General features: G+C 34.2%; 1 protein-coding gene and 1 long non-coding RNA gene across 4 annotated transcripts; one reads left to right on the top strand and one right to left on the bottom strand.

The window, feature by feature from the left end:
* Positions 1–1,995: 1,995 nt before the first annotated feature.
* Positions 1,996–19,469, bottom strand: LOC126811020 (uncharacterized). The gene is made up of 5 exons (XR_007675353.2): positions 19,332–19,469; positions 14,122–14,287; positions 10,779–10,879; positions 3,755–3,905; positions 1,996–2,563 (listed from the first exon to the last, which is right to left on the bottom strand). It is a non-coding gene; the product is annotated as an uncharacterized LOC126811020 (long non-coding RNA).
* LOC126811014 (myosin heavy chain, striated muscle) lies at positions 5,381–25,699 on the top strand. Of its 3 annotated transcripts, XM_050536479.2 has the most exons (18): positions 5,384–5,516; positions 6,922–7,256; positions 7,676–7,819; positions 9,137–9,293; positions 13,149–13,176; positions 15,221–15,347; positions 17,365–17,460; positions 19,378–19,441; positions 20,784–20,882; positions 21,133–21,236; positions 21,497–21,635; positions 21,764–22,032; positions 22,179–22,349; positions 22,790–23,084; positions 23,330–23,397; positions 24,705–24,778; positions 25,381–25,468; positions 25,650–25,699. In XM_050536479.2, exons 2-17 carry the CDS (start codon positions 7,062–7,064, stop codon positions 25,388–25,390), a joined length of 2,040 nt encoding a protein of 679 aa, XP_050392436.1. In that variant the 5' UTR covers positions 5,384–5,516; positions 6,922–7,061; the 3' UTR covers positions 25,391–25,468; positions 25,650–25,699. The 3 variants fall into 3 exon arrangements, with proteins under 3 accessions (XP_055954740.1, XP_055954739.1, XP_050392436.1); XM_056098765.1 differs by lacking the exons at positions 19,378–19,441; positions 20,784–20,882; positions 21,133–21,236; ... (6 more) ...; positions 25,381–25,468; positions 25,650–25,699 and adding an exon at positions 14,265–14,382 and having other exon boundaries at positions 5,381–5,516; positions 17,365–17,452; XM_056098764.1 differs by lacking the exons at positions 17,365–17,460; positions 19,378–19,441; positions 20,784–20,882; ... (7 more) ...; positions 25,381–25,468; positions 25,650–25,699 and adding exons at positions 14,265–14,382; positions 18,300–18,389 and having other exon boundaries at positions 5,382–5,516.
* Positions 25,700–27,823: the final 2,124 nt, after the last annotated feature.

Here is a 27,823-nt window from a genome sequence, read left to right as displayed (position 1 = left end):
AAATGCTTCGCACCAAATTTGAAAAGCAATTTCGGAGAAGGGGGCGTAACTCCATAACATAGGTCGTAGAACACGAGAAACTGACAGGATTGAAATGCGGACGTATAAAAATACCGTATGTGTATGTCAGTTTAATGTGTCGACGAAAAATTAAACTCCAGACCTTACTTACAGTATCACTACGTTAAACAGCAACCGAACACCTGTATTCCAAAGAAGGATTAATACCGATAAATTCCGTGTCTTATTTCACGTATGTTTATGGATATTTACTCTTCCCAATGGAAAATCGAAGAGTTATCCGCCCTTGAGGAGGATGTTGGGTCGAATTTGCAGACAAACCGTGGAACTTAAGACCATTGCAAGTGGAGATAACCACCCGATCTCCTTTCTATTGTCGTAAGCGTATAAAAGATAACAAAGCAATGGTATCTGTATTAACGAGTTATTTTAATTAAAAAAAAAATCACAATACAAGGATGTGTCAAGAATCATGCTACTTACCGTATATTAGGGTAATTTAATGGGGCAATGAATTAAAAGAACAAGCTGTTGCTATTCAAGATACGCCCACATTTTGCAAAAGATGGACAGGAAACAAGCTAAGGGGCCATAATCTTAAGATTTTACCCGGCCCGTCCATCATGCGAAAATATCAACAAGAACCAAGAGATTTGGGATATAAACATATATTTTATGTTTCATCAAAATCGGATAAAAATTGTGACCTCTAGACGGTCCAAAAGCTAAAAACACGATTGTTCGTACAGTCAGGAGCCATAGTCCATGAAGTTACGGTCCGATATGCGGGAATATCGAAAGGAACCGCGATCTTTTGGTTATAAACATACATTTTAAGTTTCATCAAAATTAAATAAAAAATTTGGGATAACTAGAATGGTCACAAGCTTAAAACGTGATTTTTCGTACACTCAGGGGCCATAATCCATGCAGTTACGATCCGATACATGCTAATATAGAAGGGAACCGAGTTCTTTGGGAGATAAACCTATATATCTATATATCTCCCTCCACATTGATCGTACAAAAGTCAATTGTACAGTAGACAGGAACGTCAAGGTATCAAATAGAGTTCTCGACATCCAGTCCGGAAACACTTACTACAGTTTTTGTTGTATATTCATAAAAAATTTTTAATGCTAGGTTCCCACTGTCCTGCGATGAGTTACGATAGGATTGTCCCTATTGAGTCCACGTGTTAGTCCCGAAATGACATGATTTGTGTCGAGTGGACGTTAAATCCCATTTCTCTCCCTCTCTAGAGGGCCATAACCCTGACAGTGATTATCGGAAATCGCTGAAAATCATAGGCTTCTTCATCTCATGACCTTAAACACTGTGTATAAATTTAAAGTCAATCGGATATTAACTTTGACCTCTAGAGCGTCCACAAGATTTTTCAAAGTGATCAACATAACTCTGACAGTAATTATCGGAAATCGCTGAAAATCAATAGGCTTCTTCGTACAGATTGGCGTGCACGTAAAAGATCCCTTGGCAGTTGGAATTCGATGTAAAAATATACGACAATATACATCCACATGAAAATGTTGGCGTATAAAAACTGGCTAGAATTACCTCCCCGTTTATATTCGTAAGCTTAATATTTTAAACACCTCGTGAAATTATTCATTTTTCGCAGGAACTCTGTAGAAAAGTTCATTAGTGCATGAATCAAGAATTTACTAGAATATAAGTTTTATATGTAAAGTGACGATGACTGTGCTGTGCACGAAAAGAATCGTCTTTCCTTTAGGCTGACCTTAAAAATATCTTTGTTTCACCAAACCCGACCCACAATCGAGGTGAAGGGTCGGTAGGTCGGGTTTTTTTCAGATTTCTTTTTTTTAAGAGCTAATTTGACAGCTTGATAATTTTCCGGGTGCAAACATTCGTCTTCTTTTATTGGCAAACAAATCAATGACATCGGGATTTTTCTTGATGCACGACTCGCACACAAATTGCGACAAACTCACGTTTGAAACTCCCTCAACACGTTTTTAACGATCGTGCGGGTTGTGCCTTTATTTTTCTCGAAAACGGATATTGAAAATATCGTCGTCATGTTTAAAACGACGCCCCACAGACATAGAGGCAGAATCATTTCGTGGGAATGGACGTGCTTTCGTCTGCAACCATTTTGTTGAGAAGCGACACCTATGACGCTTTCGTCTTGATCAACCAGTTTCAATAATGAATCAAACCATAGCCATAGTAAAGGGAAATAACTCTCGTGATATATTTCAGGTTGACACACAAAATAAAATAAAAAGATCGCGGAAAAGTGCAATAAAATAATTTAAGTCGGGGGTGGTTTTAGTTAGTCGGTCGCGTTTGGCGAAACAAAGATATTTTTAAGGTCAGCCTTACTTTTGGTTTTATGTTTATTTATTTGTTTTAAAGTTATCTTCCGTTGAGGTAAATCTAGCCATAAACCTATTTTATCTGAAAGCAGTGAAAACGTTATCTGAACGTAGTCGCAGATTTATATGATTCTTCCATAACTGCATTCTATAGGAATTTGGTTTCACCTATCAGTGACCTAAAAATAAAATATTTAAAGTTTAGAAATAAATAATATACTATGTTAATAAATTTAAAAGTATGAAAATATATTGTATGCATGTATTTTACTCAGTATGGTAAGAACGAGATCTTCGCTTGTTATCCGTAACTCTCGTATAGATTATCTCGCCTCACAGACTTGTCCCTTTACAAGTAATTATTGATATTTTTTTCTTTCTTGTTTTTTTTTAAATGGTAAACATTTGCAAATGGATCTGCTTTAGTACTTCTGGTTATTTTGTGAATCAAAACGTCTGATCTAACGAGACTTGGCTGTATTAAATTGCTAAATATATACTTGTTATGTAGAAAATGTCTATGAAATTTTCTTAAAATATCGAGAACAGATAAGAACATTCTAGAATTTGTGCTGATATGTTATATTAGAAAATAACTTTGTTTACATGTACAAATTGATGGGGCACCTATGTCTTCCAACATACAGAGATATCACGTAGGACAATGCAGACCACTTTTCTTTTTTTTTTTTTTTTTTTTTTTTTTTTGCTTTAGGAATTGTTTGAGACGTATATTCCGTAATACTGGTTATGTGTATGTTGTTGTTAGTGTTTAACGTCCGCTTCCACCGAAGGTGATATCGCAGACAAGTTGTCTTTTTTTTATTTTCATTATCTTAGCGCACGCGCAGGGGTCTTTCCTGTGGGAGGAAACCAGAGTACCCGGAGTAAACCCACGAGGTTGAGAAGGCGCCCCTATCTCCAAGCCACATACGCTCACACCAGGGATCGAAACCACAACCGCAAGCCAGAGGTGACCGGCCAGCTAGAGGTCGAAGCGTGACACTCTAGACCACTAGGCCATCCCAACCCCCCGTTATGTGTATATAGTACCATACCTTATATGGGAGAGGTGGGGATTTAGGTTTCGTGTGCATTTGATTGTTATCCAGTTAGCCGCTTGTACTCGAACATGCTAGAAAACGGAAGACTACTCGTATATTGTATGTAAACTGTTAGCTTCCATACTTAAATCTTCAACATTATAAAATCTTGTTGCTATAGAAACCAGTGGAAGATATGCCTTAGTTTACTATCTATATTTAAAGCACTTATTTAATGTATGTCTATATACCCCTTATAGTCTATATATCAACATAGTTTATTTCTGCCCTATATAGAGTAACGAAACTTAGAAAACGTAAACTTACCTGCTATTAAGGCATCACATAATATGTTCATTTGAGGGCATGTTCTTTACATCCGTAAATATTTTTAAAAAATAGTTAAGCAATAGTAATCAAACGTTTTAACGTCCCATAATGTGTTCCAATACCTAGAGCTATTTCTTGTTTAATAGATCTGAAATGATACAAAGGTGTGGTGTCATAATTATTATAAATCATATAGTATATACAAGAAATAATTGTGATGGGTACAACCGTTACCGATCAGGGATCAGGGGGTTACATGTTCGATCCTGCTTTTGTGTACTCATCTGTAATAAAGTCACAGTAGGAGAGTGCAAGGTAAAGTTAAAGAAACATGAAGAATATATAACACAAATATGACAGTATACGTAGAGTCTGAAGACCGGGGTAAATAAAATATAAATCACACAGACATCCACATGGATTTGGAATACAAATATTATTTTATATTTTCGATCTAGTTATTCAGATTCACGTAAAATCATACTGTGATGGTGCACTTGGGGTGACTACAAATATTGCACAGTATAAATGTAATGAGAGAAAATGTGACCTATATTTTAATAATATTGCCTTGTACTCTTAAAATTAGGAAGTTCATCTCCACAACATGCAATTCATGTTATCACTTCTTCACGCGCTCATACACAGCTGTTCTACAAGATGATATTATGTACATGTATCAATCTTTTTATTTAGAAAAAAAAATCATCTTTCCTTCACAAAGAAAACAGGGTTCTTTTAAAATTAATGTAATATCAGGTAACTTGTACATTAAAATAAGTACTTTATTGTGGTGGCATTGTTTAGATACAAACAATACAGTGCCTTTTATTTTGGTTTTTTTTGTTTGGGTTTTTTTTGTTTTGTTCGAGGTCGGGTGGACCGTAATAATGAATATTCGCGAAGTGATACATAATATTACACGTTGGACTAACACTGAATTCCATACCACACTGACATTTATTCCAATTGGTTCCAGTCGAAATCCTGACCAATCGAATTTTTCGTTACATAATATAAGAAATGATTGCATTTTGAGCGCTCCTATATAAAAGGAAATTTGGTATTCAACGTTCACAGAACAGCACTTTCAAAGTAAGTATAAAACGTGTGTTTGACATATATAGTTATATTAATAATGCTAGTTTACTTTGTGTGCTCTAATTTGTTTTTTTTTTTAAAAATGGGGAGCTGAATATAGTTTCATATAATTCACCTGCATACAAAGTTTAGTACGTTGCTTATATTCAGTGTTTATCAGTATCCCAACATTAGAAGAGTGAACGTGAGATTTTTCATAGATTGTGTATCTTATTACATAACTAGATTCAACTAATCGGCTTGCTCTCTAAACGTAAAACGATTATCGGATCACGAACATTTCTCATCAATGTTTAATCTTGATAACGGATTATCATAATAATAAACCACGCCTACATATTACACGGGATTATTATACAATACCAGAGGGAATAAACACAAAACTGACTTTATTTATATATTCGGGTTCTCTTCACATGATATATCTTCCTCTGCTTCCTAAGAATATAGTAAAAATTTAACATAGTAGTAATAAGACACGGACAGCCAGAGATAGGAGATTTTTCATATCATCCACTATCACATTTTATAGCGTTTTAGTACAAGAAGCTACTGGACGAACATCTCATTGGAAGATATTAATGGGTAGGCGCGCTGTCGGTAATGCATGTAAATCATAGTGTGCTGGATTCCTTGAAGCAAAGGATACATTTTTCTGGTATGTTTAAAGTTACGCATTTAACCTTTCACATTTGTATTTTGAACAACATGATTTAAAGTTTATATATTTATTGTACATAGACTTTATTCTTCGATTATTAGACATGACGTCTTTGAAGTGTTTATGTGTGACTGCTTCCATTTACAATTTTGATCTAACGGATTCTTCCACGGTGACTGGACTTGGATCTAACGTTACATGTTCGGCTAACATTACATGCTTATAGTTTATGCAGGGATATATATACCTTATCTGCGTTACTGATACTGCATATTTTAAAGCCAGCTGTAGTTTATATTTTGGTAGTCCTATTCTTAAATTTGAGATGAGCCTTTTCTCAATTTAAACGTTAGTATACAAATTACGCAGCTTGTTATTGTATGGGACTTGTCTATTTCAAAAGTATAGGTATTACCTTTGTTATTTATTATAATGTACATATTATATATTGGCATAAGAACACAACTTTTAGTAGGTCAACAAGTTAATATTATTATTATTATTATTATTTATTATACGACTTATATATTTCAAAAGTTGATAATTTTGTGACCAGTAACTGTATGCTTTCTCTTTGCATCCTATGACGTATTTCAATAGTTTGTACAAGCACTACTTCTGTTATTGCACACAATTTATCTGTTTTAAATGTCATGTTAAATTTGTTACTAATTATTTTACCAATTATTGATTTTGTTACTGGCGTTTGCAGGCACCTCCTAAGTTTAAAGTAGCTAAGTCTCTAACTCAATATCATCCAAAATCTTCAACTTTGAAAACACGAATTATTTGTCAATTTAAATCAACATTGATGCTGTGATCTTACCGGAAAAAGATGAGCTTCTGAAATCCAATATTTAAGACAAAATAATCATTTTACCATTGGTACACGAATCGTGTACCATAATGCGTTTTAGCCCCAGTTCTAGCAAGAGACTCGGGGAACGAGGCTAGACACATTGCACCAAATCAAACGGCGTATGTAGACTGGAATAACCAGACGCTAGAAATTTGAATTCGATTGAGACTGCTGGCTTATTTCGTGGAACATAACTGATTTGAAATTAGAGTAAAAACGGAAACCATTGAATGTAAATCAGTTTATATACATTCATATTACAGTATTATATGCGTTGCGACCCACTTCTGTCAATTTCTAGGTCCCAAATATTAGCGATTTAGCTCCTTTAAAATAGTAATTTGTTCCTGGTGTTTGAGAGGATATTCTGTATTTAAAATATTGGCATCTAGTTACAGCATATTTTTTAATCATGTTTATATAGAAATCTTGTACCGGTACGTCGTTTAAGAAATCGTGTATTTAGAACTTATTAATACAAATGGGGGGTAAAATTGACTTATTATTGTTATTTTTTTATTTTATTTTATTCTTGTTTTGCAGGTTGAAGGCTGTTTTAATCACAGATGAAAACTAGCCCTTTTTGAATTGGCCGGCGCTTTGAGATATTTTGATTTTGAACAACACGTAACACAGTTTCTGGAATTTCGTTAAAAAGAACTACCCAGCATTCAACTGTCATCATGTCTTTCGATCCCACACATCCCGATTTTGAATATCTGGCTGTCGACCGTAAAAAATTGATGAGAGAACAAACCCAGACGTTCGACGGTAAGAAGGCCTGTTGGGTTCCTGACCCAAAAGAATCCTTTCTCGCTGGAGAAATCCAGAGTACCGAAGGTGAAAAAGTTACAGTCAAGATCACTAAAACAAATGAGGTAAAACATTTTAGTAGAAGAATATAGTTTATCAGTGTATTAGCCTTTACACAATTCTGAACAGTGACATCCCGTTTATCCAAACTCTTCCAGATAGATGTTATATCAAATGAAATGAAATAAAATGGGGTTTAACGTCCTACTTTCTGCTCTAACTAAGCTAATGAAGACGGACTTACGCCATACAGTGTGCTGTGAGGGAAATTTTGTCCGGATAGTGGCGCTACGGCCTACTATATTTCGTATTCTAACTACTAAGTTAGTGTTCTTTTACGTGCACACCGTCTTGTCAGGCGCTCCGTCCTGCACCACAAGATGCTATTGGTGTACTAGTATCCTATCTTATTATTATCATTGGTATCACTATAGGTAAAATTTTCCTCAAATAATTGCTAATATTTTATTTTTATTTTTTTAAGACAAAAACTTTTAAGAAAGATGACCTACAGCAGATGAATCCACCCAAGTTCGAGAAAATCGAAGATATGGCTAACTTGACCTATCTGAACGAAGCTTCGGTACTTTACAACTTGAAAGCCCGTTACGAAGCTGGCTTTATCTATGTAAGTACTTACTCAGTATCAAATAATAATACAGATTGACCATGATCAGTTTTTAGTGAATGTGAAAGCTCATTATTTTATTAGTAAAGATATCTTATTTAGTCTCTAAATTGAAAGATAAATTAACAAATATAGTTATCTGATTTAATCAATTGACTTATAAGCTGGACTAATCCGATTAACTATCTGAATACACAATTAAACACGATCATCAATATAGGAAACTGTATAAACGTTGTATCGTCCATGTTATTAAATTGCCTATGTCAATCCAGACAATAAAATATTAATTATAACATCTATGTCTTAATATTGCCCCATATATTATAATATTATATTTTAGAAACTTATAGTAAAGGCACATGCCATATTTTTCTGAAGAATAATTCGTTTCTATTCATGATCATCGAGGCCAGGGCTGTGTCTTACATAGATTAGTTATAATTATTATTATTATTTAATCGTCTAAATTACTAAATAAGGAAAACAGCTGTTGGCCTTCTAGCCTATTAGGGCTATAATAGGTCTAATTACACAAGAGATTACAACTTTACAGAATATTGTCCTTGAAAACAACAATTAAGAATGAATGTTTTTTGGGGTTTTTTTGTTTGTTTTTGTTTTGTTTTTATTCAAAATAGCATTCATTTCTTCTAGAAAATAAGATGCAGCAACAGGAAACATATTTAGAATGTAAACAACTATTTATAACACTATCTTAAATATATAATTACGCAACGTTATGATAAGTAAAATTCCTTTGAGTGGTTAGGCTATAGAAATACCCAATAAATCTTAACGACCTATAAATGTCCTTGATAAACAGAGATAATCGCCAATTCTATCTTACAGTTTATATCTGGCTCTACTATTCTGATATTTTCGGAAATAGAAGCGTGTGCCAAAAATCTACCCTAGACAACGGGACCATAGTGACCTTCAAACATGTCATGGAAATAATTAAGTTCACATGATAATTTTTATACGCAGTCCTGGATGGAGTTTCTATTTTATTTATTTATTTATTTATTAAAGAAAACATAACATATCTTGCTTCAAATATTTATTCAAGGTCATTATGGATTGAAGTATTTCTTTATTTAATAATTACATTTAAACAAAATATAACGCATTATTTAATGAACCATGTTACAACAGGGAATAATGGAATTATTCTATCTTTGAAACGCATAAAACTCACTTCTACAGATTATAAAAAACAAAATTTCAGTTTCTAAAAGTAGACATTGGTGTGTCTGTCTCTAAGGTCTTTGTTATTTAATTAAAAACTTATACATGAACTTTTCATTGCTACAGACCTACTCCGGACTGTTCTGTGTCGCCATCAATCCCTATCGACGTCTACCAATCTACACCATGAGTATTATTATCAAATACCGTGGTAAACGAAGAGTGGAAATGCCTCCCCATTTGTTCTCTATTGCTGACAACGCCTACCAATACATGGTAATGGGTAAGTAAGAAGAAGGTTTGGATATTTTACCTGGTGAAATATTTCTTATTACACAAGTAAACTTGCAAATTATCGAGCTGATTAAAATCAGATATTTTTCAATTTTATATTCCGTATTTTAGATTTTATCGGATTCCAGTTATTTTATATTTGACAAGTTTTATCATCGCGCCATGTTCTTACTTGTGCACCGTATACAGCCAATAAAACGTATTCACCACAAGATCTATTTTTAACTTCACTTAAGTTTCGTGCATAACATAGCCGATGTAAACAGCGTGGCCATTAGACGCTCTGATAAACCTTCGACTTCGATCCGAGTACAAAATCAGAAATAAAGACAAAATTCATAGTTTTAATTAGACTGGCTATCTATTAATTAAAAGTTGATACATATTTATGAGAAGACATACGCCCACTCTATTTAACATTTTGCCTTGTGTTGGTTTAAGGTAACCTCTAAATAAGACCCTTTGTTCTCCTGACCAAGACTTAATATTGATTTAGTAATTATATTAATAGCCAGGTATTGGGTTAAGACGACGAGCCGGGCTAGTGAGTGTAAGGGACAATATTTCTGGAAATTGACTTTATGTGACAAACTTTAGGACCAAATGTACCAGATTAAGCCGTAAATATATAATCTTTCGAATCACACACACACCAAAAAAACAGTCTTGTCCAAAAGTAATTTGACCAAATACCATAACATATTTGTTATTATTTTCTATTAAATTCACGTCATTTTTAGTCACCAATATTCATCTGTCGACGCCTGAATTGTAATTTATTTCTATCCACGCAAAAGAGTGACCTTAATTTCTATATAGAGAGAGAGAGTGAGAGAAAAGAGAGAGAGAGAGAGAGAGAGAGAGAGAGAGAGATGGGGTTTGATGTCCACTCGACACAAACTAGGTCATTTCGGGACTAACACATGGTTCAATTTTATTTCAATAATTCGCTTGCACGTAGGGGTCTTTAGCAGTGGGAGGACCAGAGGACCCGTAGAAAACCCACGAGGATGGACAGGTGACCATGCTCCTTGTCACGTACAACCGGGGAAGTGAAACTATGCCAGTTGATTCAATGACAGACCTTATGATACAGCGCGCACGTGCTAACCATTCGGCCACCCAACTCCCATAAATTTCTATATAAAGAACACATTTAGCACCAGCCGCTGCGTCTTTAAATAAAGGGATTCTAATAATAAATAGTCAGTAAATGGGCATTAACGTTAACTGCCGTGTATTGTAAGGAAGTTTTTAAGTTTAACACGCGTGCCGTATCTTTGTCGACACGCGCCCAGCCGGCCCAACATGTTAAATGTCAAACTGGCGTCTGCTCGAACCGCAGTCTTCCTTATATGGTAAATGGAGGAGGTCTGCGACTGATGTCAGTCAGTTTATCTCGGCTGAGATATGAAGAGCTACAAGTCTTACAATATGAACTGTACGTCTAAATATCAAAGGTCGTTTGACTCACCACATCATATTCTAACATAGGCCTAATATCTTATCACTGATATTATACACACAACATACTTCTACATCAAAGAACCAACCAAATTGTTTCATGGCTATAATCTAAAATTTAAAAAATATAAAACTACATGTATTTACAAATAAATGAAAGAACAAAATTCAGGTATGTATGCAGAACTGCAAAATGAAATGGGGTTTAACGTCCTACTGTTCTGCTCCAATACTGGGCTAATGAAGACGGACATAAGCCATACAGTGTGCTATGAGGGAAATTTTGCCCGGGCAGCGGCACTATCGCCTACTCTTATATCGAATTCCAACTGCCAAGGGATCTTTTACGTGCATTCCATGTATACACGAGACCTCGGTTTTTCGTCTCATCCCAAGGACTAGACAGCTGTCCTTGTCAGGCCCCCCGTTCTGCACCTCTGACACGGGGAAACCACGTCGGAAAATCCATATGAACTTTCTCGGCCAATGCAGAGATCGAACACCCGACCTCCAGGCTAGCGAGCCAGCGTCTTAACTGCAATTTAAAAACTTCTACGGTGTGCTGTCAAAGTAACGAAAGGGGGCACATTCCAACAGAAAATATTTCTTAAGATTAGTTAAATCCATAAATAAAGCATTATTCTGGTAGACCATAAGTAGGACAATTGTACATTTTCTGAATAAACAATAAATGTATGTCTATAGTCCTTTGAATGGGACCAAAAGTCTATGCACACCCGTATGTTGGTCCCAAAATGTCCGAAGTATTATGTTGAAGAGTGGTTAAACTCCATTCTTATACTATCTGATAATTTAATGTGTCAATCATATTTCTTCTATTACTTACTTCAAATTTTTATAATGTTCATATCAAAAAAACACAATACGCCAACATGCAAATTCAGCGTCAAAATTGAATTTGTCCGTCATTTTCATATTTCCACTCCTATTTCCCAAATTTTACCGGGGGGGGGGGGGGGCTAGCGGGCGCGTCCCCGGTGTCGTTCTCCGTGGACCGTCAAGTGCGCCAAATTACTCCAGTATGCAGTCTCAAGAGGCATTGCTGCCGTTGTTACGATAATAGACAAAGTTTCGATTATCCATTTTTAAATTAAATCATTAACTGCCAATCGTATTTAAAATTGCTGAATGTCAAAACCATCAAGAGAGTTCACTATGGGGCTTGCATTTAAAGAAATGTATAATTAATGATTTATACGCTTGAGGCCAAACGAAAGATCTGCATTAGAAGCATCTTTAACCTTAAATGATCTGAGTTTTGACCTTAGCAATTGGCAGTCTATTAACCTAACTTGGCACGGTGCCGTATTTTATATCCTGAAAATCTTCAAAATTCTAGAATCTTGCTGTGATATCCGTCAACACAATTTTTACATCACTAGAAAAAGCTGCAAGCCGCAGATACTTGGTTTTCAGAAATTTTAAAAATTCAAAACAATAAAAATACATGAAAATTGAAACTATTTTGGGTTTCAACCCCAATCTCCCCATCCAACCTCACCCGCTTTAGATTCGTGTACGTTACAAATAAATAAAGCTGAAATATAGGATGGTGAAAGTTTTCAATTTGATTAAAATAGACATGCTGGTATCTGGTTATTCGTGGGGTTTTGAAATTAAACACGCATTAAACACGTGAAATATGTTAATTGATAAGACATATTTAGATATATGTTGAGTAATAAACTATACATATGGCGCGACTTAAACTTGGATACAATTTAAACAAAATAATTTCAGAAATTCTTGTTCTTTAGGTAAAGAGCACAATTCTTTCAAGAAGGAAAATCTAGATATGATATATACTGTACATAATTATATTTCTGTCCAATGAAGCGCGCTTGGTGCTCTTACTGAGAAGTGTACAACTTTTAACAAGAAAGTTAATATAAGACGCAATATAAAATTACCCATACCAACCCATCCCTATTCCGCGTTATATAACAAAGTCACTGGAGCTAAATACGCAAAGCAGTGGCTTGTCAGCGCTAGCCATAAAACAATGCGGCCACGTTTCTTAAAATCCATTTAGAATTAGCCAAAGTATAATCAAAATGTACCAAGAATAAATCAATTAAGATAACGGGAATGAATTGGTGATATTTCGTCATTGTTCCTGTTCTACATTCCGAAATAAGACATGTTTTGCCTTTCATGCATCAGCTCTACACTCAAACTCGGGGACGTGTGTGTAGTTTTTTTTTTGTTTCTTTTTTTTTTGGGGGGGGGGGGGACGTCATGGTGGTATATTGTATATTATTAAAATTTTACATGAAGAATTTTTTGCATATAAATATATGAAATCGTTTACTGTTCAATGATATAAAATATTCATTACCGTTTTATATTTACCTTTCAGATCGTGAAAATCAGTCTATGTTGATTACGTAAGTAATACCTATTGCAGTTACTAATTATTCGTCCATTTTGGTATTTTTATACCCTGACTTTCTCAGCCAAACACATAACATATGCCAATGAAAGTTATAATACTTTTATTTCCTAAAATAAGATATTTATATATCCATTCGACGATTCAATCCAGATTGTATTTTGTCCTGACAGTAAATTTTGAAATAACATCCTTTATGAAAGTACCGAATGTTTATTATTATTATGAGTTGTCTAAATGGAGTTATCCCCCGTAACCTGGTTTGCGATCAATGCGGTTATAGATTACATCTTCACGATAAAGTTTAGAAAAGGGAAGTACGATTTTAATTATTTGATATACAACATAGAATTTGAACCTTTAGTTCTGGGTCTAATAGTAATATAATCTGCGGAACAGCCGTTAACCAGACGGCCCCGGGTTCAAACACGGTGTTGGCCGAGAAAGTTCCAGCCTAATTTCCCCTGTGGTGTTGGAGAACGACCTGGCAATGAACAGTGAATAGTTATCGGATGGGACGAAACCTGTGGCCCGTGTAGACCCCCTACGGGTCGGCGCACACGTAAAAGAACCCTTGGCAGTTTTAGACAAAAACTAGGCGGAACAGCGGATGTCCAAGTAAATGTCCCTCATAGCTTGTGACCGTCTTCATTATTCCGAACGGTGCAGAAGAGTTGGACTTTAATCCCTGTTTAATTTTTTTTCATTTCGTTAAGCGACCGGTGTGTGTGTGTGTGTGTGGGGGGGGTTATCGTTGAAAAATATGCACATCATTCTCCAACTAACGCACATCATTGCTGCCTTCACGTGAATTGAATTAGTTTGAGATCTAAATCATTACCCTATCGGAATAAGGTTTTAAATATTTACTTGATCCAAAATTTAATTTAAATCAGTTGAATATATTGTTTTGATGGCTGTCTCTCTTACTAATACGTACCCATCGCTGTTTTCATCATTATCTTCTGTTTCGTGTACATTATAATACCACTGTTTCCTCCCACCTGATGGCGCAGTTTGCACATCTCTAGTTAACCTATCTCGCTTGTTGTCTGATTATGTTATTCCATTTTTACCCGGCAGTGGTGAATCTGGTGCCGGTAAGACTGAAAATACCAAGAAAGTAATTATGTACTTCGCTCACGTGGCCGGTAAAACTAAAGAGAAGGACAGAGAAGGCTCGGGGGAAAAATCCCTAGCTGTAAGTGTCCTGTTCTATTTGGACATGTCTACTACTTCTATATACGCATATAATCGTACTACTTCTATATGCTTAATACTTCTTTATCTCTGTATAATTAAAGGAACTAAACCTCTTTGATTTGGGTCAAATCGTGGAATTCGATTGATTTGGTGTGTCATTTGGATTAGCGAGACAAGGTCGAATCTGGTCGCCTAAAAATTAAGCGGATGTCGGTTTGTTTACATATTTGTTTCGGGGTTGGCGGAACACAGAGCCAGTTATATCTCATGGTTGATTTTATCTGTGGACTTTTATGTAAACAGATCCGATTTCGCAAAACAAATCAAAACATCAAATTTAATCAAATTGTCACTTTTATTTTTTACTCAAATCGAAGAGGCCTTGTCATTTTAACTGCAAATTACATTTACATTTGACGTCGGATATTTTTATTATTCAAAATTTACGTAAAAAAGAGTAGGGCCTGGTGTTATGGGGGCCATTCAATTTTATATTTACCATTGAATGCCATAGGTCAAAAAAGCAAAAGAAATTTAAGTAAAATTTAAATTCAGACGCTAGAAAAAACAATGTCGTGGCACCTGGGACCACATTTTCAAAGTATTTGAAAACATTAAGATTTATTGAATCTGTTCTTCTTCAATCGACATTGGGACGTTTGCGAGGGTTTAAGCAAATTGCATTTCAAGGAAACTGTACAGCTTAAATCATTTAACCGTTAAATGTGATTTCTTTTAAAGCGGCTTTATTATAACGCTTTTGTAAATAAGCCTGAAATATAAAACTTAAATGATGTTTAACGTTACTAGCTATGTATTTACTGATCATTAAACAGTGGCGAATCTGGTGCTGGTAAGACTGAAAACACGAAAAAGGTCATTCAATATTTTGCCCATGTTGCGGCTAAATCACATAAAGAAAAAGAAGAAAAAAAGGAGGAGGAAGGCAAAGCAGAGAAAAAGGTAGAGAAATCACATTTCGTGTGACAGCACGGCGTGGATTCCCCCGCTCCCACCATCCCATTCCATCACATACACTTCGACCCAATTTCCCCTCTAATCCCAGTTCCTCATTAGTTAAAAAAACGCCATATTGTTTACAAGTAGTTTGAACAGTTATAAACAGTTAAATCCTTACTAACTTTTAATTTTTAATATGTTACCAATCATCTAAATCAAATAATTTTACTAACAGATTGTGCTTATTTTTTAAATATTTTATAATTATTTTTAAAATATTTTATAATTATTATTAACTTTATAAATATTTTATAATTATGTTTTTTTTTAAATATTTTATAATTATTTTTCAAAAATATTTTCCAATTATTTTTCAAAAATATTTTCCAATTATTTTTCAAAAATATTTTCCAATTACTTTTCAAAAATATTTTCCAATTATTATTTTTTTTAAATATTTTATAATTATATTTTTAAAATATTTTCTTATTATCTTTTTAAATTATTTTTTATTATTTTTCAAAAATATCTTTTATAAATATTTTTTTTATAATTATTTTATAAATATTTTTAGAATTATTTTATAAATATGTTTTAGAATAACTTATAAATAATTTTTAGAATTATTTTATAAATATTTCAAAATTATCTTTTAATTATATTTGAATGATTTGTTATTTTGAAATTATTTTAGAATTATATGTTAATTATTTTTTTTAATATTTACTATTTTTAAGTATTTATTAGATATTTCTTTTCTTTCAATATTTCTCCTAATAATGCAATCTTGAAGATTTTAATATATTTCTCATAATCGATATAAAATAATTTTATTATTTTAAAACTGTTATTTAATTTTGTTTTTCATTAGTTTTTCATTATTGTTAAATTACGTATCCTTCCAATACAATCTTGAAAATAACTTTATCTCATACAGTATATATTAAATCATAATCTCCTGTTAGCAACACAGAAAGGGTTCACATTTTGTTAATATTAGTTCGCATAATTATACCTTTAATAGAGCATGTAGGACTGCATGCATTATGTCCTACAAAATAAATGATTAGTGTTCCAGGCAAAAAAACAAAAACTTATTTGAACAGAGTTCTTTACCGACCTAAAAATAATTAGATAATGGTTTCACGAGAGAATGTTTTCAGAAAGTAAATTTTTAAGATCTAAAGCGGGATTATGGCTTTTGTGTTTGGTGCCTTGGAAATTATTCATTTTGTTTAGACTTAGCTGTGCACGCTAATACCCGTGTTTGTTTAATTATTTTATTTTTAAAAGGTAATGTATTGTTTTAATTTGATCTTATGAAATTTATTCTAGTCAATTCTAAATTTCTAGGGCTATGATATTGCACATTATTAACTTAAAACATTTGAATTTTATTGTAATAATACAGTTGCTGTTAAACACCTGAATATCACACTAGCGCAGAAAAGAGTTATTTCTTATTCGTTTCTATTGCAAAGTCCCAGCAAGTCCCTTTTAACATTAATTTTTATAAAGAAATAACTTCTGTAATGTGATAGTCTCCCATTGATAAATTATATAGCTTATATTTATGTATTGATTTATGTTAATCTGGTCACTTCTACTTCTTCCTCTCTCTCTCGTCGATCTGCACCTTAACACATGACGTGTCGTGCTACATTCTGTACGAAACTAACCCACCAAACCCCTCTACCAAAATACCACATGCCTAATACACGGTTTGCTGGAAGATAAAATTGTCCATGCCAACCCTATAAGAGAAACAATCACAGTAACTCTTCCAGCCTCATCAGCACTGCAACATGAGGAATATAAAACACTTGTTAGGACTGATGCCCAAATCGCATCTGAGACCAGATATTATGCTCTCGTGGACATTATTCGGCCTCAAATAACCAAACACTTCTTTTTTTATAATTACATAATTTCCTTTATCAAGTGGCAACTATAGAATACTTTCTAAATATGTTGTAATTTGTATGTTTTCCCATTTTCTCTTCGCATTAACAATATTCAGGCAGGATCTCTTGAGGATCAAATCGTACAAGCTAATCCAGTATTAGAAGCTTACGGCAATGCTAAAACACTTCGTAACAACAACTCCTCAAGATTCGTAAGTAACTGTGCCCTAAAACCTAACGCTGAGTTACCTTTGTGAAGACGTGACATTTGTATCCTTTCCTTTGCACGAGCACATACCTTTCTTTCACCACCTTGGATTTCCAATTTCCAATCATAAAGAACCCAAGCACTTTTCGCAATTTATCACTACAATTACCTTTAAAAAATTTCCGCCACATAATCCATGTTGAGTTTCAGCCCAAATTGGACGTGTATACATACAATCTAAAATCTTACAATTTTTTTTTACAAATTCACCGCATGAGCGCAACTTCAATATTTGAAGAAATCGAATTACAAACAACGAGAGTTATTTACGACCTCCCTTTATGCGTAAATAATTATGTTGAGATTTACCCCAAATTGAACGCGGATACATACAATCAAAAATCTTACAAAATTTTTTAAAAATTCACCGCATGAGCACAACTTCAATATTTGAAGAAATCGAATTACAAGGGGAGTTATTTATGCGTAAATAATTATGTTGAGTATCACCCCAAATTAGACGTGGATACATACAATCTAAAAATTTACAATTTTTTTAAAAAAATTCACCGCATGAGCGCAATTTCAATTTTTGAAGAAATCGAATTACAAACAACGAGAGTAAATAACTACATCCTGAATTTTTCACTTTTATCCTTTTACTTCCTCCTTTCTTGTATTTTCTTATTCTTTTGCTCGGAGTGACCTCATTATCCTTATCTCAGTGTTGTTTAATCCATATGTGACACCACCCCGATGTTGAGGCAACATCAACATGTCGCTTACCTTTTTATCATGTATGTTTTCTTTCCTCTTTTCCCCCGAATGCTCCTGTCTATACAGGGTACCTTAGAAGACCAAATCATTCAAGCTAACCCGGTATTAGAAGCGTACGGTAACGCCAAAACAATTCGAAATAACAACTCTTCCAGATTCGTAAGTATTCGACCCAATTCTGTTTGACGAAAATTGTCTTTTATTATTCTGACCAAAAGTATGTACATATACCTGTATAATAATCCTAGGCATGGACTGTTGTATTTGATAATGTTTTTTTTTTTAATATCGTTGCCTTCGGCCGACAAAACTATTGGCAGTCAGAATATGTCACTTTAATTTGTAAAAATAATTATGGAGAAAAATAAATAATTGGTAAGTTTTATAATGGCCCTCTTTCTAAGGCAATGTGGAAGGATAATTTTCTCTTTCCTCGCAATATTGTATACAATACTTATTGTGTGACACTTGCTCTAGAAACAGTAAGCATACACTGCCTCGCCAGCAACACTGACCACTTTTTTTATAGCTAACTTGAGCAATGCTTTGGACCTGGATTTTAGAAACCGATGGCTAATGAGTAGAAGATAACCTCCGCAATGCCACGTATGTGCTAAATTCGTGGTATGGGTTGTGTCATAAGGCTAAACGCGGTGTAGATGGTGGGAAAATGATGTAGCATTTATTATTAGGATGCCCGATTATTGTGCTAAAAATGCAGCGTATGGTGAATAATGATGTGCTGGTCGTAGTGTCACAAATATGTTGACAGAAAAAGGTCCCCATGAAACCTCCGACTAGAAGCGTTTAGGCACTATACGATCAAAACCTAAATTTTTTTGTTTGCTTGGTTTTTCATTCTGAACGATATTTTTGTACGGCACGATTCTTTCATTGACCATATTATTCAAATTTAATAACGTGGGAAAGGATCTTTAAGGCATCATTATTCTGAATTCGTGTGTTTTGGACATCAAAGAATCCCCATATATCCTTTCTTTAATAAACTGATTACTAATGAAAAATAAATGAATTAATGAATTACATCATTTTGTTTATTTATAAAAGTAGTATAAAGAAGTACAAGTATTTACTTACCATGACTTCTCCATATGTTATAATATGATCTTATCATCTGATTTAGGGTAAATTTATCCGTATCCATTTTGGTACTCAAGGCAAAATCTCTGGAGCTGATATTGAACAATGTAAGTGAATATTTAGCGTGTATTATGATCTACCTGTAAATAATTAAAAAAAATAAACATAAAAATAAAATCGAAACATGGCATATTCTATCTGCAATTAATAAAGAAATTAATTAAACATGAACCGTACATAAAAAAACCCAGATATCTTGACCTATAAAGATGCATTGTGTAAGAGCTAAATCTACTTATTGCGGGTCTTTAATTTGGCTTCAATTTTATATAAACTATTATTTAGCCATGTATTCACTTGACAACCCTATAATCAACTTTCTGGGCCATCGGATAGACGAGATTTAATTGGATTAAACCGCGAACGCCATTTAATAACTTAAAACAAAAATGGATAATATTTTCAATATATTCTATTTTTGAACTATACTCTTCAAAAAAAGTAGGGGATATTGTAATGGAGATACCTATGCAGCTTGTGATATGATAAATAGTCATGGACACTTGATATGCTTTGAGAGTATGTTCACAGATGAAGAACTTATCGCCCCAACAGAACTACTGAGCTGCATGTGCGACACGCAATAGCGCCGTACACGTGGGAGGGGTTCATTGTCAAATTTGACACTTCAAGGAAGGGTTGATGAAAACTGACCCTTGCTGGTTTATCCTATCCTTGTTTGCTTTCCTATCGGTTCTTGCATAGGATTGAGTGTTTAGCGTATCTTTGCTTTAGTGTGTTACGTTTAATTTGATCGTAGACGTGTTCGTCGACGTCAACGTCAAACGACAACACTGCATGAATTGGCCGTGGCACTGCAAAAGGAGTGGGTCAGATTGCCCCAAATCGTGATTGGACGGTTGATTAGGAGCACGCCACGACGAATTGCTGAATGTCTGAGGATTGGTGGAGCAATTACTCATTATTAAGAGAAAAATCAAAAACGTCCATTTTCACTTTTGACAGTGTATCTCTTTGCGAGTGAAATGCGGCCGTCAGATAAGCCGCCCATATGAACTGTTTATGTTCATGTGTAGGCAATTGGCCTGTTATTAACATACACTGTTTACCTCTAATAAAAACAGCAGTGCATTTCCGCAGTTTTGTATTGTTTCTGAATATCCCCTACTTTTTTTTTGAAGAGTATATTATAGCAAGAACGACCAGCTGTTTATCTAAATCTTATATATAATACATCTTAAAGATAGTTCCTTTAGCGTTCTCTTCTCTGGATTACAGAATGAATGCATGTTTGATAAATGGATGTGTCTGTGTACGTGTGAATCTGGTTGGTGCAGAAAAATAGGGCGTTAAACAACGTTTCATTTATTTTCGCGTATGTAGGTGTTGCTTTAAAGTATTATACATATTACTGGTTTATGTTTACAGATTTGTTGGAGAAATCTCGGGTCACTTTCCAGCGACCTGGTGAAAGAAATTACCATATTTTCTACCAGCTTCTGTCCAATGCTATCCCAGAAATTACAGGTTTGTGTTACCATATTCTTTAATGAAATACACTGTAAAATATTTTATTTTAGTACGTGTTAACTAAACTTCATCAATCTGGCTAACTTTCATAATTATATACGTATATTTCGCGCACTTTATGTATGCCAGTCCAATTAGTATTGTCTGTGGAACTAGTTATAAATATAAGTGTTCCAAATTACTTCTTGTAATACCGAAAAGATGTTATTTTGAAAGGGCTAATTATGTAATGCTTGTTCTTATACAGAGAAGCTATTATGTAGCCCAGACCCAGCTCTCTATAATTTTGTTAACCAGGGAGCTATTACAGTCGACAATATCGATGACAACCAAGAAATGAAGGATACTGATGTAAGTATAAATTCAAATAATTTGAAGAGTAATTTTAAAATGCAAAAATCATTTATCGTCATATCTTTCTAAAAAGACTGTGGAGCGTAATGATACTAAAAAAGAAAGCAATCATTCTTTAATGAGGAGATGGTCGACAAAGTCACATGTCTCGCATATGTGGCATTGGAAGCTTAGCTGAAGGGATGTATACGGAATTCGGTTTCTCTTTTTCTTTTCTTTATAAAAAGAACTCAAGGACCTATATATGTGATTTTCAGGTCGCCTTCGATGTTTTGGGTTTCACTCAAGAAGAGAAAACGAGTATGTTCAAATGTACAGGAGCTATCATTCATTTCGGTGAGATGAAATTCAAACAGAGACCAAGAGAAGAACAAGCTGAAGCTGATGGCAATGCCGGTGAGTTGTAAAGATATCATTGTAAGCTATGTCAGTGAGAAGGGGTTTTGGCCAAAATTACACAAGTTATGTTAAAAGCAAATGGGCATTCTATTTAAATGATAAAAATAACCGATCAATTATTTCAGAGGCTGAAAAGGTTGCCTTTTTGTTGGGTGTCAATGCTGGAGATTTGGTCAAAGGTCTTCTGAAACCTAAGATTAAGGTCGGTAACGAATTTGTGACCCAAGGTCGTACCAAGGAACAAGTTATATATTCAGTCGGTGCTTTGTCAAAGTCCACATATGATCGTATGTTTAAATGGTTGGTTGTCCGTGTCAACAAGACCCTGGATACTAAAGCTAAAAGACAATTCTTCATTGGTGTACTGGATATTGCTGGTTTCGAGATTTTTGATGTAAGTAGATTAATGATAAGACTGTATTACGATTGTAAATAGTGTGTGTCTAATTTGTTTAATCTAATAGCCGGTACAAGATCTTGTAATACAAAAATGACACGACGTGACGTTATATGATATTTGATCTCTTTTTTTTTAAATAGTTCAACAGCTTTGAACAGATTTGTATCAACTATACCAATGAACGTCTACAACAGTTCTTCAACCATCACATGTTTATCTTAGAGCAAGAAGAATACAAAAAGGAAGGCATTGAATGGGAGTTCATTGATTTTGGAATGGATTTACAAGCTTGTATTGATCTTATCGAGAAGGTAATAAATTCTAGCGGGCTACTGTTGAGAATTGTATGGATTTACTTTAAAATCATTTTTTCTCGGGTTGAGTGGTATTTTTATTGGCCAACACATATTAATTAATTGTCAAATTTGAATTAGTTATCGTGTAATTTGTGTTTCGGGAGTGGATACTCTACTTTTAAATCATCTTTCTCAGAATTAAATATCATTTTACTGACCCATACCATTTACTTGTGTCTTGTCGGTTACAGCTTATCCTATAGGAGGTTCGCATTGATCGCTTGTTTTGTTGAATACAACATCGTTTAGTTTTTATGTGTAACTGTATTGTATGCTAGATCCGAGGCGATGCTTTGGTGATAAAGGGGGCAGTTAGTGGAGATTTTGTCCATTATTTTATTCCCTGTCTTTTTAGTTAGTGGATATGTGTATGTTTTACTATATTAATATTTCAGCCTATGGGTATCCTGTCCATCTTAGAAGAAGAGTGTATGTTCCCTAAGGCAACTGACCTTTCCTTTAAAGAAAAGTTATACAACAACCATTTGGGCAAATCACCAAACTTTGGTAAACCAGTTGGTAAGAAACTCAAAGGTGAAGCTCACTTTGAACTTCATCATTATGCTGGTACTGTACCATACAGTATTACTGGTTGGTTGGAGAAAAACAAGGATCCTTTGAATGAGACTGTGGTAGAAATTCTTATTCATTCGAAAGAAGCTTTGGTATCAACTCTCTTCGCCCCAGCAGGTAATTTATTCACACTTACAACTCGTTCATAAAATAGATTTAAATTTGTGGGAATTTGATTGTATCAAACGTTGATACGGAGAACTAATGTTATGGGACATGCATGAGACAGTCAGGGACTGGAATAAACGTGAAACAGATATTCCAACAAGCATAAAAATTTTTTTATAAATTTAGTGTTGAATTCATAAATGTTTCTTTTTCATCATCTTTTTATTAAATAAATGTAATTTGTATTTATTTAGCCGATGATGGCTCCCCACCAGTACGTAAAAAGGGATCCAGTTTTATGACGGTATCTTATCGTCACAGGGTAGGCACATAGATTTGTACAGAAACAACCTATAATAATCACTTTTTGTCTTGTAACTGCCAAATTTGAAAAAAATAACAAATTTCGAGTATAAAAGTATTGAAAAGAAACATGACTTATTTCGCTACTTCTGGTCGTCATCCGACCAAATTTCAAACTGTAGATGCCGTAATTCCAAAATAGGAATACTTTAAATGCCGAAAAAAATGATTAAAGAACCAATGCGAATGAAAGAAATTGGGATGATTATGTAATTTTATAATAATTGTATCGCATCATGATACATATACTTGTTGAAACGCTACTAGACTACGAGTAAGAATGTAACAGGTTCTTAGGACGTGGTGTAGAAATGGCCATGCTGGCCATTGCACGCTTCAGTAGAAGTAAATGCTTAAAGATGGGTTCCCAGAAAAGTATTTATCGGGTGGTTATTTCCAATAAAAGTATGGCAATTTTGGTATATATGGAAAGTAGAGATATCCAATCTTACTAGAAAAATACTGGATTCCCCGAAAAACACTCATGGAGGGTATACAGGACAAAAATGTAACGGTTCCCCTAATCAACAGCCCGACGATTAGGAACTTCTGCACGCGTGATGTCAAAGGTCACAAGCGAACATTGAGCGCTTGATGTACAAGTTGATAAACTTTATGAAGAGTTAGACGTACAATACTTTCTGAGATAAGAATGATGGAAAAAGACGCGGGTAGTGGATAGTCCGACAATTTAATTAGGATTCGATATTTGTAATAAATAGTAAGCGATTAAAGACAACATCGTCTTATGTATGCAATGAATTCTCCTCTGACTCCCAAGACGTGACGTAAACATGACCTGGTTTGATCGAATTTTAATAGCAGGGCATTCCTTCTCAATTACAATGTTTGAGAAGGATTTGAAGCATAATTATGACAAATTAATTAGTTTGAATATGCTTTTGGTCCATATATACCATTCAATCACCCAATTTGTACGCGGGAACCCATCTTTAAATATTTCCATCAATTTAAAAGTTATTTAAACCCAAACATATTCTTAAGTCGGTAGAAGTATCTTAAATATTTTTATAAGTTTGAAAACGTTTTTAAAAGTATACATTATATTTTTAAGTAGCAGACTTTCGAAGAGCAACTTTGTTTATCAGTGACTGAACAAAAAAGTGATTATATAGGGATCATTTCACATCTGTTGTACTTATCGATGGCCAAGCAAGTACAATAAATGTGAAAGTTTCTGATATATTTTTTATTTTTTTTTATTAAATCCGCTTTTAAAACGTATCTTATGATATTTTTGATCAGAGGAGGGCGCCGGTGGTGGTACCCAGAAGAAAAAGAAGAGTTCAGCTTTCCAGACCATTTCAGCCACACATAGGGTACTTTAAGCATGCCACGTGCGTGAGATGTGTGTGGTTATGTCCTCTTGACTTCTCTTTAGCCGTAAACTCCTATGCATGCAATAGTTTATTTGATACCTGCACATTTTGAATCTACATACCGTTTGAATTATTTTCCCGATTTACATTTTACCCAGGAGTATCTTAGTGTTTGCATGTACCCATGACAACAGAAACCATTGTATTGCAATTCCTCACAAAACCCCCACACTCCTCCTTAGCAACATTCACATCAGATTAAACATCCCCTTACGCAGTTATCATTGGAGTAATTAGCTTAGACAACCCATTTCCTACCGATATTTGAAAACCTAGACTTTGATTTTGCTATGGAATTGAAAGAAATATATTTACTGACATTTTGAATATAGTTCAACCAAAAAGGTCATGTGATCACTATACTATATTTCTTATGTAACGTTATTTCACAACTTTGACACACACGTTTGAATTTTATTTGATTTATAACAGTTAAATTTATAACCCAGTTTCCTCTATATTTGTTTCAATAATCTTTATTTCTCAAGTATATTTTAACTTTAAAGTCATTTTTCATTTTTAAATAATTCTTGACTTTTCAGGAATCTTTGAACAAACTGATGAAGAATTTGTACAGCACACATCCTCACTTTGTACGATGTATTATTCCCAATGAATCGAAACAGCCAGGTATACACGGACAATACTTAATTTATCTTTAATTAAATGACGAAAAAACAGGCATGTCTGTCAGCAATGAAAAGGGACAGTCTGTATTAACTGTCAAATCTGCTATTTTATCGTGATTTCTATTATGTGGTGTACAAATGGTATTGTGTCTGATAATGTTTTGGGTTTTATTTATTCAAAGGTTTAATTGATTCCCATCTGGTACTTCACCAGCTGCAGTGTAATGGTGTACTGGAAGGTATCCGTATTTGCCGGAAGGGATTCCCAAATAGAATTATATATTCTGAGTTCAAACAGAGGTGAGTGCTGATTAAGGGTTTTCTGTAATATGAAGTTTCTTGATGTTAACTCGAAGACAGAAATTAGGTTTTTGATGACTTTGATCTCGTTTTCATGACTTTTCGTGGCTAACATGTATTAATGTTGTACATTTGTATGTCAATTTTTTATATTTAATTCAAGTTTTATTAATTTTGTAATACAGATACTCCATCTTGGCTCCTAATGCTATCCCGGAAGGCTTCGTTGATGGAAAGACCGTGGCTACCAAAATTCTCCAAGCCTTGAACATGGATGTTGCTGAATATCGCCTTGGTCTTACAAAAGTCTTCTTTAAAGCTGGTGTCGTGGGTTATCTTGAAGATCTTCGTGATGAAAGGTTGACCTCAATTATCTCTATGTTCCAGGCCCACATTCGAGGTTATTTGATGAGGAAAGCCTACAAGAAACTATGTGATCAGAGGTATAAATGTTATCTATCTCTTTGCTACTACAAAATACTTCCTAAAATATATAACTTTACATTTGTTTCATTTAAAAGTTAAAGGTATGTGATAATATGAGTTTTTCTTATTTCAGGGTTGGTCTCTCTGTCATTCAAAGAAACATCCGTAAATGGCTGATGATGCGCAACTGGCTCTGGTGGAAACTTTACACCAAAGTCAAGCCTCTTTTAAACGTTGCCAGAGCTGAAGATGAGATGAAAGTCAAAGAAGAATTGTTAGAAAAAACAAAATCTGAACTCGAGAAAACCGAAAAAGTCAAAAAAGAACTCGAGGAACAGAACGTTACTCTACTGCAGCAGAAGAACGATATGTTTATCCAACTTCAAGCTGAACAAGATAACGTCGCTGATTGTGAGGAAAAGATCGAGAAATTAATCAAACAAAAGGTAGACTTCGAGGCTCAAATAAAAGAGATGGAAGAAAGGCTTCTAGACGAAGAGGAAACCGCCAGTGAACTGGATGAAAAGAAAAAGAAATTAGAGAAAGAGTGTAGTGATTTGAAGAAAGACGTTGAAGATCTTGAAACTAGTCTAGCTAAAGCTGAGCAGGAGAAACAGACCAAAGATAATCAGATTAAAACACTCCAAGATGAAATGGCTCAACAAGATGAACAAATAGCTAAGCTGAACAAAGATAAGAAAAATATGGACGAGGCACATAAGAAGACCCTTGGTGACCTCCAGGCCGAGGAAGATAAAGTTAACCATCTCAGTAAACTCAAAACCAAATTAGAACAAACTCTCGATGAGGTAAGTTACTATTTATATACCGCTTTTTAAGAAAGAAATCTACTCACATACGTCTTGATATTATGTGATATCACAGATAGTACATCAAAAATGAACTGACATGAATCTTTAATAACAACTTGATGTCAATATTTTTAAGTATAATCTCATCGTAGCTTGAAGATAATTTAGAAAGAGAAAAGAAGGTGCGTGGTGATGTAGAAAAGGCCAAGAGGAAGTTAGAACAAGATTTAAAGGCGACACAGCAAACAGTGGAAGACTTAGAAAGGTCTAAACGTGACCTTGAAGAAAATGTTCGACGAAAAGACGTTGAGATCAGTGGTCTTCATACCAAACTGGAAGATGAACAAAATCTTGTAGCCCAGCTCCAGAAGAAAATTAAAGAACTTCAGGTATTTGGGGGGCTTTTTAGTTAGTAATTTAGTTTAAGCTATTTTGATTATTTTAACTGTACTATACTTCAATTGAACACGTAGATCCTGGTATGTTGGTAGCTAAACAGGCCATTGGTTAGAAACAGTTGGTAAGTATGAAAGTGGTGGAAATTTACGAAATAAAGTTTGCTGTGAAAAACATGTGTTTTCCTCTATTTTCCTAACATCTTTACCAATTTATAACATAATCACAGATGAACAACATAATGATTTGATCTTTTAAACATAAAAATAACCCTGTGTTGAACCTTTTAACCAAATCGCCAATAATAATTTTTAGTGACCCTACATTTTATTATTCATTCTAAAAGTCGCAACATCCACTATCATGAATTGCCATATTATGTCTGCTTTTTGTGAACCGTAGCTGTATAGGGAAAAGGCCAA

This window comes from Patella vulgata, chromosome 2 (genome assembly GCF_932274485.2).
Source record: "Patella vulgata chromosome 2, xgPatVulg1.2, whole genome shotgun sequence".
NCBI lineage: Eukaryota > Metazoa > Mollusca > Gastropoda > Patellidae > Patella > Patella vulgata.
The sequence above is the reverse complement of the archived record's forward strand: the minus strand, read 5'-3'. Positions and strand labels throughout refer to the sequence as shown.

What these genes read in the sequence shown, in the direction of transcription:
- LOC126811014 (XM_050536479.2), top strand. Translation starts at nt 7,062, where the DNA reads ATGTCTTTCGATCCCACACATCCCGATTTTGAATATCTGGCTGTCGAC. An exon ending in CTACCAATACATGGTAATGG is followed by an intron (nt 9,294 to 13,148) that starts GTAAGTAAGAAG and finishes TTTACCTTTCAG; the next exon opens with ATCGTGAAAATCAGTCTATG. An exon ending in AAGAAATGAAGGATACTGAT is followed by an intron (nt 21,237 to 21,496) that starts GTAAGTATAAAT and finishes TGTGATTTTCAG; the next exon opens with GTCGCCTTCGATGTTTTGGG.